This window comes from Hylobates moloch, unplaced genomic scaffold (assembly GCF_009828535.3).
Source record: "Hylobates moloch isolate HMO894 unplaced genomic scaffold, HMol_V3 SCAFFOLD_27, whole genome shotgun sequence".
In the NCBI taxonomy this organism is placed as follows: Eukaryota; Metazoa; Chordata; class Mammalia; order Primates; family Hylobatidae; genus Hylobates; species Hylobates moloch.
Genome location: NW_026652302.1, coordinates 4776420 through 4793178, shown reverse-complemented (window position 1 = coordinate 4793178; position 16759 = coordinate 4776420). Strand labels below are relative to the sequence as shown.

The following is a 16759-nucleotide window of genomic DNA, read 5'->3' as shown; positions in this document are numbered from 1 at the left end:
TTAGGTAACTGATAAATATTTGGTAATGTAAAAAAAAAAAAAAAAAAAAAAAAAGAAAGAAAAGGCAGTGGCTGAAGTTCTACTGATGTGCCTTTTGCAATGTCCGCACTGCTCCTGAATCGTTATTTTAAAATGTCTTTCTTCTTTGGTCAAGGAAATGAAATAAACATAATTATTTTTAAGCGCATCATTATACATTTTTGTTGTTGTGTTAAAAGGGACTTAAGAAAGTGATCATTATGTGTGACATTCCCTCACTATTCTGAATGTTAGAATGTTTAGAATAAATTCAGGACACATTTTATAATATATAGACTGTTTGCTTGTTTTTCATGTCTGCATAGAAGGCCTTCCTACTGAAGAAATAAAAAATGTTCTGGAGAAGGTTTTATCAGAATGGAAGAATGTATCTCAACATTTGGAAGATCTGGAAAGAAAGATTCAGCTACAGGAAGATATAAACGCTTATTTCAAGCAGCTTGATGAGCTTGAAAAGGTCATCAAGACAAAGGAGGAGTGGGTAAAACACACTTCCGTTTCTGAATCTTCCCGGCAGTCCTTGCCAAGCTTGAAGGATTCCTGTCAGGTAAGGAGCCAACCGTCTGAAACATGGAGGAATTCTATGTGCATTCCCAGAGTTAAGGAGGGCTTCTTGTATCATGGATTTTAAGTTAATACTGCCCTGATTAACTTCCTGTGAGGATGTTCATCTTCAGTGAGTTGTGTGACCATATTTTCTCTTCCTTAGCGGGAATTGACAAATCTTCTTGGACTCCACCCCAAAATTGAAATGGCTCGTGCAAGCTGCTCGGCCCTGAAGTCTCAGCCTTCTGCCCCAGATTTTGTCCAGCGGGGCTTCGATAGCTTTCTGGGCCGCTACCAAGCTGTACAACAGGCTTTAGAGGATCGTCAGCAACAGCTAGAGAATGGTAAACCCAACGATTTTAATATCTCCTCTCTCAGCTTGCATTAATGAAAACATGACTCCCAACATTTAGAACTTGAGTACACTTGCTTGCTTTGCACCAGCCTTCTCCATTTTCCTTTGTGCCTGTATTGTTCAAAGCCTTAAAGTCTCCTGTATTCAGATTCTTTTCCAGATTCACACCTTTTTGTAAACATACAAACAAGTTTCACATGCTGTGAAATTGTGTCAGTAGGATATAATATATATATATATATTTTTTGTAGCAACAGGGTCTCTGTCACCCAGGCTGGAGAGCAGTAGTGCAATCACAGCTGCAGTCTTGACCTCCTGGGCTTCAGTGGTCCTTCTGCCTCAGCCTACTGAGTAGCTGGGACTACAGGCATGCACCACCATGCCTGGCTGGTTTTTTATTTTTAGTAGAGCCGGGGTCTAGCTATGTTGCCCATGCTGGTCTAGAACTCCTGGGCTCAAGTGATCTTCCCACCTCAGCCTCCCAAAATAACAGATGTTAGCCATTATAACAGGTTTTATAACAGCCTCCCAAAATAACGGGTGTTAGCCAAAATAACGGATGTTAGCCTCCCAAAATAACAGGGATAACAGGTGTCAGCCATTGTACCTGACCTGGATATAATGATTTTTAAAGAGTTTTTTTTTTTTTTTTGGAGAAACAGGTGCAATTTCTTCCTTTGGTTGAGGAGGCCACTTAATATCATTGCTAGGAGGATTAAAATGAATGATCCCTTACTTCTGTTTCCTCAAAATAGTTAAAGTTTTAGCAGTCCCATACTCTCTTTTAAAAGAAATCATATTCCACTATCAGATTCAGAAAAATTTTAGAGTTCTTTTGGAATATGCTTGGTTTTGGAAGGTTCACTGTTAAAGGTTTTGAAAGTTCATCCCTTGTACATTACACTATTTACTTCCTAGCTGCCATTTGAGTTAGGAACTGTGTTGCATTGTGCATTATTACTTTGGGTAGTGCACGCTGAAACGCTCCACATGTAACCCAGCCTAACTTCAGCAATTATAGATTGTGTGTTGAATGGAAGTGTCTGTATGTTTGCATGCTAGGCAAATGTGTCGTGTTGCCTTTCTTCTGAAAGTGCTTCTGGACAGCATGTCTTTGTTCCTTGATTTCAGTTATGTGAAATACATCTTTGAGGGTACGTCTTTCTCCACTTATTGGTACAAGCTATGCTTTCACTTTTGACAAGGATCAGTAGGCAGTTTAACTTTTGCTGCTGGTTGGTTTCACCTCTTTGTGCTTCAAGAGAGTCACTTCCTTTCCACACAAGTGTTACTTCTACGAGATTTGTACATTAGTGACTGAGGTAGGCACTATTCCAGCTGGCTGTTCAGTCATTATTTCTCAGGGTACCTGGGCAGGATGGTGGCAGTATTTCCATATAATCTCCTCCACTCTGGACCTGGGTTTGTCTACACGGTGGAGCTTACAGCAAGACTGGTTGAGGGGATCTTTGTTTTCTTTTATTCTTTGTGTAGCTGTTAAGGAAGAGGAGATTATATGGGACAAAAGGAACATTGTCGTTCCATCTTCAGAGGGACATTTCATCATGAAGACATGAAGAAAAATTATAGTGGGTTAGTTAATATTTCAAACGTCAACATCCGCAGGCATGAAGTCACTGTCTGACTCTCAGAAATGCCAATGGAATGATCTATGTTGTTAATTAACAGAGACCCTTTTACATTTTAATCATGGGGTCTCCTTTGCCATGTATTGGAATTCATTTAGGATAATGGTCTATGTAAAAATATTGGTTCCTAATATGATTTTCTCAAACTAAATATTTTTAAATAAACAGAACTGAAGGGCCAACCTGGACATGCATATCTGGAAACATTGAAAACACTGAAAGATGTGCTAAATGATTCAGAAAATAAGGCCCAGGCATCTCTGAATGTCCTTAATGATCTTGCCAAGGTGGAGAAGGCCCTGCAAGAAAAAAAGGTAACATATATTTTGCATGTTAGAACTCTAGTGCTTCTTCTAATACCTCCTCTTACATATTTTGAAATGTTTTTTTCAGAGATTAAAAAAAAAAGTTGGTCAGTTTTGTTCATCATTGGTCCAAAAATGTGTTTATGATTTGAGGGTTAGTTTGACCTCATATAAAAGAAAATACAGTTATTAAATATTTTTTCATAGAAGAAAAGCATATTTACTCCTTCTGTTGTGATTAGCTTAAAATTCTCAACTTGTTCATAAAATCTGCTGAAATATCTTTAATGAAATGAGGACTATCAGTTGACGTGTTGCTGTATACTTTTTTCTGCATCGGATAGGAATGTTTCCCTGGTCATTTAGTTGAGTAGCCTTATGGCTCTGTGCTATTTTATCAGATGAAAAGGAGAGCAGCCATTGAGCACTGCACACTTGGCCCACAATGGGTGTGCTGTTCCCTTGGTTTTTAGTGTTGAGAATACACTGTATTGCCCACACACAATTCATGAAGAAAAAGCTTTAATTTTTATCATTATGCCTATTTTTTTCATGTTTTGTTTTGTTTTGTTTTTTGATTTCCAACTTTTAAGTTCAGGGGTACTTGTGCAGGATGTGCAGGTTTGTTACATGGGTAAATGTGTGTCATAGTAGTTTGCTGCACTATGTATTAAGTCCAGCATCCATTAGCTCTTCTTCCTGATGCTTTCCCTCCTACCATGCCCCACCCTCCAACAGACCCCAGTGTGTGTTTTTCCCCATCATGTGTCCATGTGTTCTCATTATTCAGCTCCCCCTTATTAGTGAAAATATGCGGCATTTTTTTTTTTTTTTGTTTCTGCATTAGTTTGCTGAGGATAATGGCTTCCAGCTCCATCCATATCCCTGCAAAGGACATGATCTTGTTCCTTTTTATGGCTGCATAGTATTCCATGGTTCATATGTACCACATTTTCTTTAACTAGTCTATCATTGATGGGTATTTGGGTTGATTCCTTGTCCTTGCTACTGTGAATTGTGCTGCAATGAACATAGTGTGCATATATCTTTATAACAGAATGATTTGTATTCCTTTGGGTATATACCCAGTAAGATTGCTGGGTCAAATGTTATTTGTGGTTCTAGGTCTTTGAGGAATCACCACACTGTCTTCCACAATGGTTGAACTAATTTACACTCCCACTCACTGTTCTTTTTAGATAAAAATGCTTTCTAATGCATTTCAAAGTGACTTTTGACTTTATATAGCCCATTTTACTATATCTGTGCAGACAAATTTGTGTGCATATTTTTAATCTTTTAAAACTTTTTCCAGGCCCTTGATGAAATCCTTGAGAATCAGAAACCTGCATTACATAAACTTGCAGAAGAAACAAAGGCTCTGGAGAAAAATGTTCATCCTGATGTAGAAAAATTATATAAGCAAGAATTTGATGATGTGCAAGGAAAGTGGAACAAGCTAAAGGTCTTGGTTTCCAAAGATCTGCATTTGCTTGAAGAAATTGCTCTCAAACTCAGAGCTTTTGAGGTAAATCCAGAGGCCACTGGGAGTTTAAGTTTATTACAGGGTAAATAGTAATTATCTTATAAGATTCACATATTTATTATTTAAATATTTTACATTCTTTCTAGACCCACATTTATTGTGTATTTAAGTTGGGACTTATCAAAGATGTACTTTTAATGTGCTGGAGAGCACATTTATTTCCTTTTGCCTGGAAGCAAAGTCAAAAATAGAGTAAACTGGACCTTGAAGATAAGAGAAAATTGCTTAAAAATGGTCAAAATAATGTTTCAGGCATGGAGGGCCTGTGTGAAATACACTGTTGATTAGATTATAGTAGTAACTTGGTTGGGGTGGTAGAAATAGCCCAGGTAGTAGTAAATTGCTGAATACATGAAACAACTTTTTGCAGGTTTTTGACATTTGAAGTCAAAAGTCAGAGATAGGCCATCGAAAGTGTCAGAGTGGGAAGGCAAATCATTCCAGGGACATGAAAATTCAGAAACAGGATCCTTCACTACACCTGAAAATGTTGACAGATGCAGCAGTGATAAAGTTTAAGAGGAAAGGATAAATGTGAGGACGTATAAGGAGAGAGTCAATGTCAATAGAAGTCAGTGTCAGATTTTAACACTCTGCCTGTGAGAAAGATGGAGAAGCAGAGTTTCAGGTCACCTGGTATTTTAATAGGAAAGTTCTGGGTGGAGAATGAACCAATCACACTCTCTCCCCGCAAGGCTTCCTATCCTCCCAGTGACTCCTTACCTTGGTCTTTTTTTTTTTTTTCCCCCATCAGTCAGGGATCTTTGTCTTTTTTAAATTTCTTATTCACCGATGTATACCAAGATGTACTCTTAACTAGAGCAATGCCTGGCACAGAGAAGGTATCCAATCAATATTTTTCAGTGAATGAAATGAAATTAGCAATAGGAGATTTAGATTTGGATATATCTCTGTATATCTATCTATATATATGTATAGATAGATTCTCTTGGAAGCTAAATCCGAATATGTGTAGATATATCTATATATAGAGAGAGATGTCTCTGTATATATGCATATACATCTATATTTATATAGAGAGAATCTAAATCCGAATCTGTATATATTTAGATGTAGATCCAAATGTATGTAGATACAATATATATATCTACATATATTTGGATCTACATCTAAATATTATATCTACATATATTTGGATCTAGATCTAAATATATATAGATTTGGATTTAGATGCTAAGCAAGGAATGTTGCCCCCAAAAAGTGAAAAGATTGAAAGCGAAGACAAAAGTTAATGAAAATGTATGTTTTGAAAATCAAAGTCAGAGAACACGTGGTAGAAGAGGAGCTGGAAGAACTCACAGATTAGTGTGGAAGGGATCCAGCCAGATTCTCTGGGTGGACCACTGAATTTGGAGGGGCGTTCTTTGACTCAGGAACTAATGGGTAGTTCCAATGAATGATCAGCAGAAGATACAGATGGAGGGGTTGTGTGTATGTATGGGTAGCTGTGTGTGATGGTAGTGACAGGAGGTAGTTTTTCTCTAGGTGTACGTGCAGTTCTAGATGGAGATCTCATTCAAATAAACCAGTAATTATGGAGAGAAATGTGTTTTGTGTGGCTTAGTGTTTTTGACTCATTTACTTTTTTTTTTTTTTTTTTTTTTGAGACGGAGTCTCACTCTTTCGCCCAGCCCGGAGTGCAGTGGCGCAATCTCGGCTCACGGCAAGCTCCGCCTCCTGGGTTCACGCCATTCTCCTGCCTCAGCCCCCGCGAGTAGCTGGGACTACAGGCGCCCGCCACTGCACCCGGCTAATTTTTTTGTATTTTTAGTAGAGACAGGGTTTCACCGTGTTAACCAGGATGGTCTCGATCTCCTGACCTCGTGATCTGCCGCCTCGGCCTCCCAAAGTGCTGGGATTACAGGTGTGAGCCACCGTGCCCGACCACTTTTTTTTTTTTTTTTTTTTTTTGAGATGGAGTCTTGCTCTGTTGTCCCAGGCTGGAGTGCCGTGGTGCAATCTTGGCTCACTGCAACTTCAGCCTCCCGGGTTCAAGCAATTCTCCTGCCTCAGCTTCCCGAGTAACCGGGACTACAGGCACATGCCACTACGCCCGGCTAAGGTTTTATTTTTAGTAGAGATGAGGTTTCACCATGTTGGCCAGGCTGGTCTCACACTCCTGACCTCAGGTGATCCAGCCTCCTCGGCCTCCCAAAATGCTAGGATTACAGACATGAGCCACCATGCCTGGCCCATTTTACTTTGTGATGGTCCCACTTCTCATTGTGGATTATGAGTTGTAATTGTTCCCAGCTTTCAAAATGAGCATTGACCTTTTCTATAATTTTAAAGTTTTTGGTTATGGCCCCAGCATTGTATTAGTGATTCTCAACCGGGGTGATTTTACCCTCCAGAGGATACTTGTTAATTTCTGGAGACATTTCTGCTGTCAGAACTGTGGGAGAAGACTTCCAGTGGGTAGAGGCCAGGGATGCAGCTAAACATCCCACCATGTACAGGACAGCCTCACAACAAAATAATCATCTGGCCCCAAATGTCAGTAGTGCCAAAGTTCAGCAATGCCAGATAAAACAATCCCCATCTTTTCAAAAGATCATCCCTTTGTTTTCAGATTTAAGTCCAAAGTGTAAATGGAGATTAACCTCAGAATTAGTCTTCTTTTGACTCTTAAAAGTATATCTTAGGGTTAGCTAAATGTATGCTACTATTTCAATATGGAGCTTAAAGAGAATAAATATTCTCCCAAAACACAAAAGAGTCCTGTGGTTATAGTAATCCAGCTTTAGGCTTTGGTGGGTTGTTGCTATTAATGTAGCAAATCCAGGCACTAAAAGTGGTCACTTGGAAATATTTATTTCCATTAAAAATATCCAACATCAAATATGTGTGTCTGGATATTTAAGTGTTTGTTGTTACAGTAGCAGATTTGTAATGTCCAGTAATTTTTTTATTTGCTTCTTGTGTACTAACTGCAAGATTGTAGTTAAGGAATACAGTGTCTGTATTTCTTAATTGTATAACTCCTTCATTGAAATACATGTTTCATCTTAAATTCAAAAGAAAACTTTTTTTTGCTTTGTAGGAATTGCTGGTTACTTAACTACTCATGATTTACTTGGGAAAACTGTAAATTCCACACCCTCAAATTATTAATTATAATAAATATTTATTTGCAGATTATCATTGTTTTCCCCTTTTCAATGACCTGATATATAATTTTTTAGGCATTTAATTATTTTTGTCTTTAAGTCATGAAGCACAGTAGGTTTTATATTCAATGCCAATTCATAATAATGTTTTGTAGGAACAAAATAGTTAACTCGTTTATTTTTAAAATGCATTTTTCATTATATGAGTAGTACTTGAAGCCTACATATTGTGAAGAAATTGAATACCACAGAAATACTTACCGTGAACATTTAGAGTTCTGTTCTTCCCCAATACCATTTTCTTTCCTGGGGGCAGCTAATATTAACAGTGGATCCTTGTACATTCAAATTAGACAAGAAAAATTGACAAATATTGCTAATTCTAATCATTTTTCCCCACACTATGGAAACAAATGATATTGGAACTCTGTGACGGCCATTTAAATCCATAGTTCAGATAGAGTTTGGAAGTGAATCCCACTACTTAATAACATCTTTCATTGATACAGCACATTTAAACTTTGAAAGTGTTTTCATGGCTATGTGCTTGCTTTTTTCTGCTATCCTTCAATATTTGTAAGAGGCTGTTAGTTGTGTGCAAATTTTAGGTTTCTGTTATTTGTTGGCATTGCAATGCTTTTCCTCATTTGCCTGCATTTCCTTTGTCTCCATAGCTGGTTCCTTTTGTGCATGTAGAGCTTGGACCTACATATTCTTATTCATTGTGTCATGCCCAAATACATTCTTAAATTCTTTTTATTTGTGCTATGCCAAAGCAATAACCCCCATTCCTGTACTTAGGAGGTAAAATATTCATTGTTACTTTTACAAACTACTGTACCCCTTCCAGGTGACAAAACATTTGAAAATACATGAAATGGATATTTCTTTTTTCCATTATTGATTTTACTGACTGGATTTTCATGTGAATCATGGGGATAAAATATTATAAAATCCTAAGAGGCTGCTTATATATCTCTCCTCACCAGCAGTAATATCTTTGGATTTAGGGGCTGCAAAGTATTTCATATTATGTATTTCCTTTTCCTTATTCAAGAGCTCCTGCCGTGTGTATAACTGGGAAATGAAAGATGTCCCCAAGGCACACACAAAACTGTCTTATATTTTCCAGCGCTCCTGCCTTTTCAGGCTGCTCCTCCAGGCCCTTCCTCCTGGGTTCAGGCTCTCATGCAGTCTCTTGCCCTGACAATTTCATTACCCTTTAAATCCGATTCCCACTTCCTGTCTCTTCTCTCTGGAATTCATCTTTCACACCAATACCAGAGTTGTACTTCTGAAAGGATCTGGTTGTCTTCACCATTAATACAAATTAATACAAAGTGCCATTAATACAAAATGTCCCTTTCTTGCCCTGAAGCCCTCCCTGCATCTCCACTGTGAGCTGAGTCAGGTAGGGAGAATACGGTGGGTCACCAAAGACCACCCTAGACTATTGCCTTTCTCCGGAAATGTCACGTACTTGCTAGGAATTCACATCCTCCTCCTCCTCTCTGCTCATCTGTCCTCAGCCCAGCTCATCACTACACCCACAGCTAGATAATCATTCCCTCCTCTGTGATTCGACTGTGTGTCGTTTATACCTTCACAATGACCCATCTCAGGCCGTCTTTTATTATGGTGAGAAATGTGTGTCTCTCCTCCCACGAGGCATGAGCTCTTTGAGGGTTGGATCCCCGTCAGGCATAGAGCAAGTTAGCAGATGTGAATGTAATTGATGTGTCCGGCCTCTCTAGTGAGAGTGGATTTATACAGTCTAAATGCCTGGTTATCCTAAGTGGCAGGACACCTGTGTAGTCATGCCTCTTGCTTCAATTGTTGAACAGTCAAAGGCACACATGAATGGACTTGCTCTGACCTGGAATCTGGAAGGGGGAGTGCTGGAGCTCCAACAGGCAGAACCAGGTTTTGAGAGTACTTTGGAAAGCATTTTAGGGTAAAAATACAATACTTTCTAAGAGTAATATTAGTATGGATGATTTAACCCTTTTTAGATAACATACAATTGATATAATTATCTCATAAGGGTTTGGGTTTTTTTTTTTTTTTCTTATTTGTGAACACATTTTACTTTACTGAAGGGAATATTCATATATTCCCTTCCTTAGATTTAAGAACCTTATTAGTTTCTGGTAAATAAGTGTAGTAGCAGTATCATTGTTTGTCTTCCCTACTAAGTGAGAGAGCACATTTTCAAGATCGTGTTTTTGAGGTTATTGAGTATTATAAAGTGAAACAAAATAGGAACCTGGCTACCTTAAATTACTGTTTTAATTCTGGCTTCACAGTATTTTTTTTCTTTTTCTGGCCTATGTCTTAAAAAGCTGTGGACATTCCAACAGATGGGGGAGGAGCAAAAGAAAATGCCAAGAATTTAGCTGTAATCAAGTCTCCGGAGGTAGTTGTGTACCTTGGAATCTTACTGTCTTAAATCCAGATTTACCAAGCTTTAAATTACCTCCATCCTTAGCTCACAGGATGGGGGTGGGAAACGAGGTGAGATAGGGTCAGAGGAATTGTTTTAATGACCTTGCCGTTCCTTTTCCGTGATTCCATAGCAGGGTGTTGCCCATCTGAAATGCTTAGAAATCATTGCTTTTGAGCAGTGATGGTCTGTGTAGACTTTTGACCCTTCCAAACTAGAATATTTGATATTTTGATTTTCAAAAAATACTGTATTCATAATTTTTTATTTATTTGAATATTTGTGAGTAAAAATAGGAATGAGAAATGGCTGCCCCAGATTAGTACTTAGTTTAATTTTTTGCATGTGAAATAATGACATTTGCTTTAGAAATTTACTAGCAGATTTTATATTTTGTTTTGGTTTGTAAGAACTGAAGTCCCTTAAAGAAGTGTGTGTGTGTGTGTGTGTGTGTGTGTGTTCTGTAAGCAGATGTGGGTGAAGAAAAAAATCATCATTATTGTAGATTAGAAACTTTTAAGTGCATCAGCTGAGTAATTTTTAAATGGACAGAGAAACACTATTTTCATGTGAGCTCTTTGACGATCTTTGTAATCAACCTCTTTGCTGTGGTGGAATTAAAGATGAGCAGACTTTTGGTATGTTTGAAAAGCACAGGAAACATCTGCTACAGGTTGATTGTGACAATATTTTGCTCAGGGAAAGAGGAGATAGGATAGAGACAGTGGAAGGCGGAGTAGAGCTGCCTGTCTCCTGCCTTCATCCGTGCAGGGTGGTAGGTAGCATTGATCTTTGGGACTTGATAACCCTTCCCGTGCCTTGTGCCACAAGGTGGAAACGCCAAGTGAATCTGCTGCTGCCAGGAACTTCTAAAGGGTGGGCCTTTCCTCTGTACTGATTCCTTCCCATGAGCTGTGTTTGGCCAGGTCTGGCCAGATGTATAAGCAGTAGCCGTTTGAAACAGTTACTTTGAAACAGTTACAGGATAGAACAAGCATTAATGTTGGCAGCAATTAAAAAAGTGAAACCCATGCTTACGCAAACACATACTCAACCTGGCTGTTCATTCCTGTGGTGCCTCTGATGGGACATAAACACCAAAACTTGGATGTGGTAACTCTTTTATGGTCTTAATCTTGGTAATAATAAAGCAGTTGGTTTTGTAGATCTTAGTATAATAATGCATTTAGTGCATTCTTCTATGTGGGAGTCTCTGTTTTTCAGAACAACCAGACAAGATAGTTGTTATGATTCCAGTTTTACAGATGAGTTACTAAGGCTCAAAGAAAAATTAGTTTCTCAAGGCAGGTACTGAGCTTGGTAGTCAGACCTTAGCATTTCTTTATATGGGCACACTGTCTCTTTTAGAACACAGCGTGGTCAGAATTACATGCAGGATTTTTAGTAGTGAAAATATTATAGTGTGGCTTTACAGGTTCCCTTCTACTCCCTTTGTTGCTGTTGGGATGATCCATTGGCCTACATGGCTTGTCTGTCTGTGTCTTTTCTCTTTCTTTTTTCTCATGTCAGAGGGAGAGAAGGAACAGATACATGTGAATTGCGTGTGCCCTCATGGGTCTGTGTGTATCAGAGAGAGGGTGGGAAGGAGGGAGGAAGGAAGGCGGTTGAGGCCATAAAACTTCCTCATATGCCAGTGACTGGAGTAGTTAAGGCCACTTACTCAAGTTAAAGCCAATTGTGGTTAAAACTTCCTTGAAATATAATGCTTCCATATAAATTTTGAAAATTTTGGCTGAGGAGACTATCAGTTTTCCTTATTCAAACTAGAGTTAATGAATTTCCCAGTTATACAGCAGTAATGCATTCTTTAAAAGTGCAGAATGGAGATTAGCAGTGCAAGAATCTGTGGTGACAAGTTAAACGGAGAATTTTTAAAGTCATATTTTATGAACTCTATGAATATATTCACACTTTCTCTGTTTTTGCACTTCTGTCTTTTTTGGATGCCCCACTCTACCCGTCCTGAGCATGTCTTCCCAGGAAGCTTTCTATGCTAAGATCTTGGAATGCTGGAGCAAACACAGAAGTGACCTGTAACCAGCTGAAAATATATAAGGGTAGCATGGACCTGTGGGAATAGTGTCAGACAGGCTGGAGAAGAGAGGAGGAAGCAGCTTGGGGAAAGTGCAATGGGACTGAAATGGCTTTCAAAGCTGTGCCAAGAATAAACAAGATGCAGAAGTGCTTAGATAGGATGGTATAATATTAATGGAGGACACAGAGAAACCTAGCTAGAGAAGCACTTTTTACTTGCCATCTTCATCAGAGAATGACCTTCAAAACTAGAAAGTATAGAAGAGTCATTACTGAGAGTGCTTTAGAGCCTGAGCTTAGGACCACAAGCAAAACCACTCAGAGCTCCTCCAGATGCATAAATCTGCATCCCAAGTGGGATTTTTACCCATGATCTCAGGGTCACTCACGTCATAATCTTGTGAGAAATTACCAGAAAAATGGAGATGGAGGAATGTCCTAATTAAGAGGAAACATTAGTTTTTAGAAGCTGAAGATTTAAAGTAAGTTTGATGTCAGTTCCTAGCCAAACTGTAAGATAAATAACCAACTAGAGATCTTATATGTGCTTAGGAAAGAATGTGGTGGTCACCAGGAATCAACATGGATACCACTAATAGGCCTTGCCCAGACTCATTTCCTTTAAGTACTACTTTCTTTTCTTTTTCTTTTTTTTTTTTTTTTTTGGAGGAGGAAGACTAGATTATTAGATGCACAGAGTGGTAACAGCTCACATTTGAAGATGCTTTCTCATTTAGTTCAAATAATGCTCACAAATGAACATTCTTGGCAAGTCTTGATTACACCAAAGTATTTGAGATAATCTCTGATAACCTTATATAAACTAGTTAGATCTTTGTGATCAATTCAAACATTATAAGGATCAGAATAGTTGGTTCTGGGTGGCATATTTTAAGGACATTAAAAAATTGATGTAGTTTCCAGAGCATGTTGATCAGAGTAGTGAGCAATACCTAAATATCATATCATGTCCTACAGACATCATGGAAGGAATTGGGAACATGTAGTCAGTAGAAGACTGGAGAAAAACATGGCAGTTGCCCATCTATGGAAAGAATTGCATCTACTTATTTGCATTCCTTTTTTTTTGAGACAGAAGTCTTGCTCTGTTGCCAGGCTGGAGTGCAGTGGCGCCATCTTGGCTCACTGCAACCTCTGCCTCCCGGGTTCAAGCTATTCTCCTGCCTCAGCCCCCCCGAGTAGGTGGGACTACGTCCCACCACGCCCCCAGCTAATTTTTGTATTTTTAATAGAGACGGGGTTTCACCTTGTTGGCCAGGATGGTCTTGATCTCTTGACCTCATGATCCGTGGCCTGGGCCTCCCAAAGTGCTGGGATTACAGGCGTGAGCCACCGTGCCTGGCCCTTATTTGCATTCTTTAAGGCCCGGTTCTAATGTTACCTTCTCTCTGAAGTCTTTTTCTCTTTGCAAAATGTTTGCTTTCACATTTGTCTTTGAACCCCTATCACCATACACAGTAACTGGATTTTATATATATAGTAGGTACTTAATAAATGTTGGATGAAAGAATGGAGCTGAGTGGTGACTGTCCTGAGTTCTCAGATAAAAAGGCATCCAACAGCAGAAATGAGAACCATCTATTGTATTCCCTACACCGTGCTATTTGTTTATTCCTGCTCTGAGTTACTAACTTTAGAGAAAAATTGTTCTAAATTATATCAGAGCCAAGTATTTTGTAGCTGATTAAACCTAGAAATTCATTTTTTCCCTGTGATTTGCATTTTAAATCATAACTATCGCTTGCATTTAAGCAAAAACAGCTAGCATTTGGAAATTTTTAGAATGGTTACTAACCTGTCATCTCTTAAGGATTTTAGTCAAGAATGAAGAAAATAATCATTTTCACATTTGCAAGGTTTAGAAAAAGAAATAAAATAAATGAAAGTGATGCTATCAGAGCTTTAAAAAGTTGCCTTTGTTCCAGTGGCGGCAGATCTTGAGATGTAGTAGGCTGAACGTCGTGGAGTAATATCCCCCTCTGTTATCATGTTCGATTTAGGCTGATTCAACAGTCATTGAGAAGTGGATGGATGGCGTGAAAGACTTCTTAATGAAACAGCAGGCTGCCCAAGGAGACGATGCAGGTCTACAGAGGCAGTTAGACCAGTGCTCTGTGAGTTCTGCTGATCTGGGGAACTTGTCATAAATAACATTTTGTTCTTTTTCTATGTTATTTGCTGCTATTATTAAAATTGTGAGAATATAACATAGCATTAAATCTAGATAAAATATCTTTCATCATAAAGCTTTTATGACTTTATAGCTAATAAAAGAATGACAGATTCTTCATGTTTTTATTTCTGGCCATGATTATAGAATTTTGAGAGGTTATAGAATAGAGAACAAGAACAATTTTGTTTCATTAGGAGTCATTGTATATTGCATTTCTTGTGCCACATGGTGAGGATTTAAGAAAAACATATTTAACAAATGAAATTGAGAAGTGTCTGTTCATCAAATTCATTTGTTAAGTATGTTTTTCTTAAATCCTCACCATGTGGCACAAGAAAAGCAATACACAATGACTCCATGTTGTGCACATATACCCTAGAACTTAAAGTATAAAAAACAAACAAACAAACAAACAAAACAACAAATGAATTTGCTAGTAATAGTGCATGCAGTTTTTATTTGGTAAAATCATCAGGCTTCTCTACATTAATTAAAAGACTATTCCCTGCTGAGAGTCAAGTATTTCCGGTCTAATTTAGCAGATGGCTATATCAAACACTCAGGTGAAATGAGTTTCTTAAGGCACAATATTTCTTAAGTAGTTAGAAGTACTGACTCTTAAGCAGTCTGCTTGTATAATATTTGCAGGGAGATAAGCAGACAAACTATAATTGTGGCATCCACTTATATAGTAATGAACTCAACATGCATCTTTTATGTGTTTAGGCATTTGTTAATGAAATAGAAACAATTGAATCATCTCTGGAAAACATGAAGGAAATAGAGACTAATCTTCGAAGTGGTCCAGTTGCTGGAATAAAAACTTGGGTGCAGACAAGACTAGGTGACTACCAAACCCAGCTGGAGAAACTTAGCAAGGAGGTGAGTTTTTCAACGTTACTACCTATAGTTTTCAAGAGATGTAGACTGTAGCTTCTCTCAGCTGACTAAATGTATTATGACCCACCCAGTTTGAAAAACAATGGTCTAGAATAACTCCAGCATGGGTAGTGAGCTGGGGCCAAAAAAAAAAAGGCATCATTTTTAAAATTAACAGAGGGTGCTGATTGTCCAATTTGGCTCAGGGCTTACCCATTGTTGTCTTAAATCTGGCTTGAAACACATTTATGATACTTGCTTTACCCCTAAAACATTTGAATGTGACCATTTATTTTCTTATCAAATATTTCTTAATCAGTTGCCACCTGTCAAGCATCATTCTAGGCACTGCAGGTACAGCATTGAAGAAGGAAGAAGAAACTCCTCTTAAGGAGCTTACATTCTAGTGAGGCAGATGGATAATGAATAATATCATGGAGGAGTAGCAAGGAGTTAGGGCTAGGTGGGTTATTTCAAATAGGATGGTCAGGGAAGGACTTTCTGAGATGGGGACGTTTGAATAAAGAACTGAGTAAAGTAAGAGATGAGCCTTGTAAGGTTCAAATAAGAACATTCAGGCATGGAGAACAGCAAGCTTTAAAACTCTGTGGTGGGAATGAACTTGGTTTGTTTAATAAAGAATGAAGGCAGTGTAGCTGGAATAGAGCAGAGAGGAGTTAGTGAGTTGGAGAATGGGAATATTTGAGGTTAGAGGTAGGCAGAGGATGGATTAGCTATGGCCTTGGAGGAAGGGACTTGGGATGTATTTCAAGTATGATATTACACAGAAAGCAATTTGAAGGTTTTGAATAGGAAAGTGACATATGATATAGATCTTTTAAGGTCACTCTGGCTTTTTGTTTTGTTTCCTTTTTTTAGCAACAGTATCTTGCTCTGTCACCCGGCTGGAGTGCAGTGGCACAATCCTAGCTTACTGCAGCCTTGAACTCCTGGGCTCAAGCAATCCTCCTGCCCCCTGGGTAGATGGGACTATAGGTGTTCACCACCATGCCTAGATAATTTTAGAAATATTTTTGAGCCAGATGCAGTGGTGCATGCTTGTAATCCCAGTACTTTGGGAGGCTGAGGTGGGTGGATTACCTGAGCTCAGGAGTTTGAGAACAGCCTGGGCAACATGGCAAAACCTTTTCTCTATAAAAACTACAAAAATTAGCCGGGCATGGTGGTGTGCGCCTATAGTCCCAGATACTTAGGAGGCTGAGGTGGGAGGATGGCTTGAGCCCAGGGGACGGAGGTTGCGGTGGGCTGAGATTGCACCACTGCACTCCAGCCTGGGCGAAAGAGCCAGATCCTGTCTAAAAAAAAAAAAAAAAAAAGAATTGTAGAGATGGGGTTCTTAGAGGCTGAGGCAAAAGGGTGGCTTGAGGTCAGCAGTTTGAGACCAGATGCCAGTCTGGTCAGATGCTGCTGACCTCAAGCAATCCTCCTGTCTCAGCCTCCCAAAGCATGGAGATCACAGGCATGGGCCACTGCACTCGGCCTCTCTCTGGTTTTCATGCGAATAGTTTGCTCTGGAAGGCAAGAATGAAAACGGAAAGAATTCTTATAAGGTTACTGCAGTCTTGGAGAGAGAGGATGGCCCCACGTACTTGGAAG

General features: G+C 38.8%; 1 protein-coding gene across 6 annotated transcripts in view; it reads left to right on the top strand.

Moving 5' to 3' along the window:
• Positions 1 to 16759, top strand: part of LOC116463082 (utrophin) — a 565754-nt gene that overhangs the window by 168453 nt on the left and 380542 nt on the right. For 5 of the 6 annotated variants that reach the window (XM_032146039.2, XM_032146038.2, XM_032146037.2 and 2 more), the window contains exons 19-24: positions 345 to 586; positions 749 to 929; positions 2758 to 2903; positions 4210 to 4422; positions 14091 to 14204; positions 14990 to 15145. In XM_032146039.2, the coding sequence (XP_032001930.1) occupies positions 345 to 586; positions 749 to 929; positions 2758 to 2903; positions 4210 to 4422; positions 14091 to 14204; positions 14990 to 15145 (1052 nt within the window). The remainder of the gene's footprint in view (positions 1 to 344; positions 587 to 748; positions 930 to 2757; positions 2904 to 4209; positions 4423 to 14090; positions 14205 to 14989; positions 15146 to 16759) is intronic. The other variant, XM_058434475.1, reaches the window with a different exon arrangement.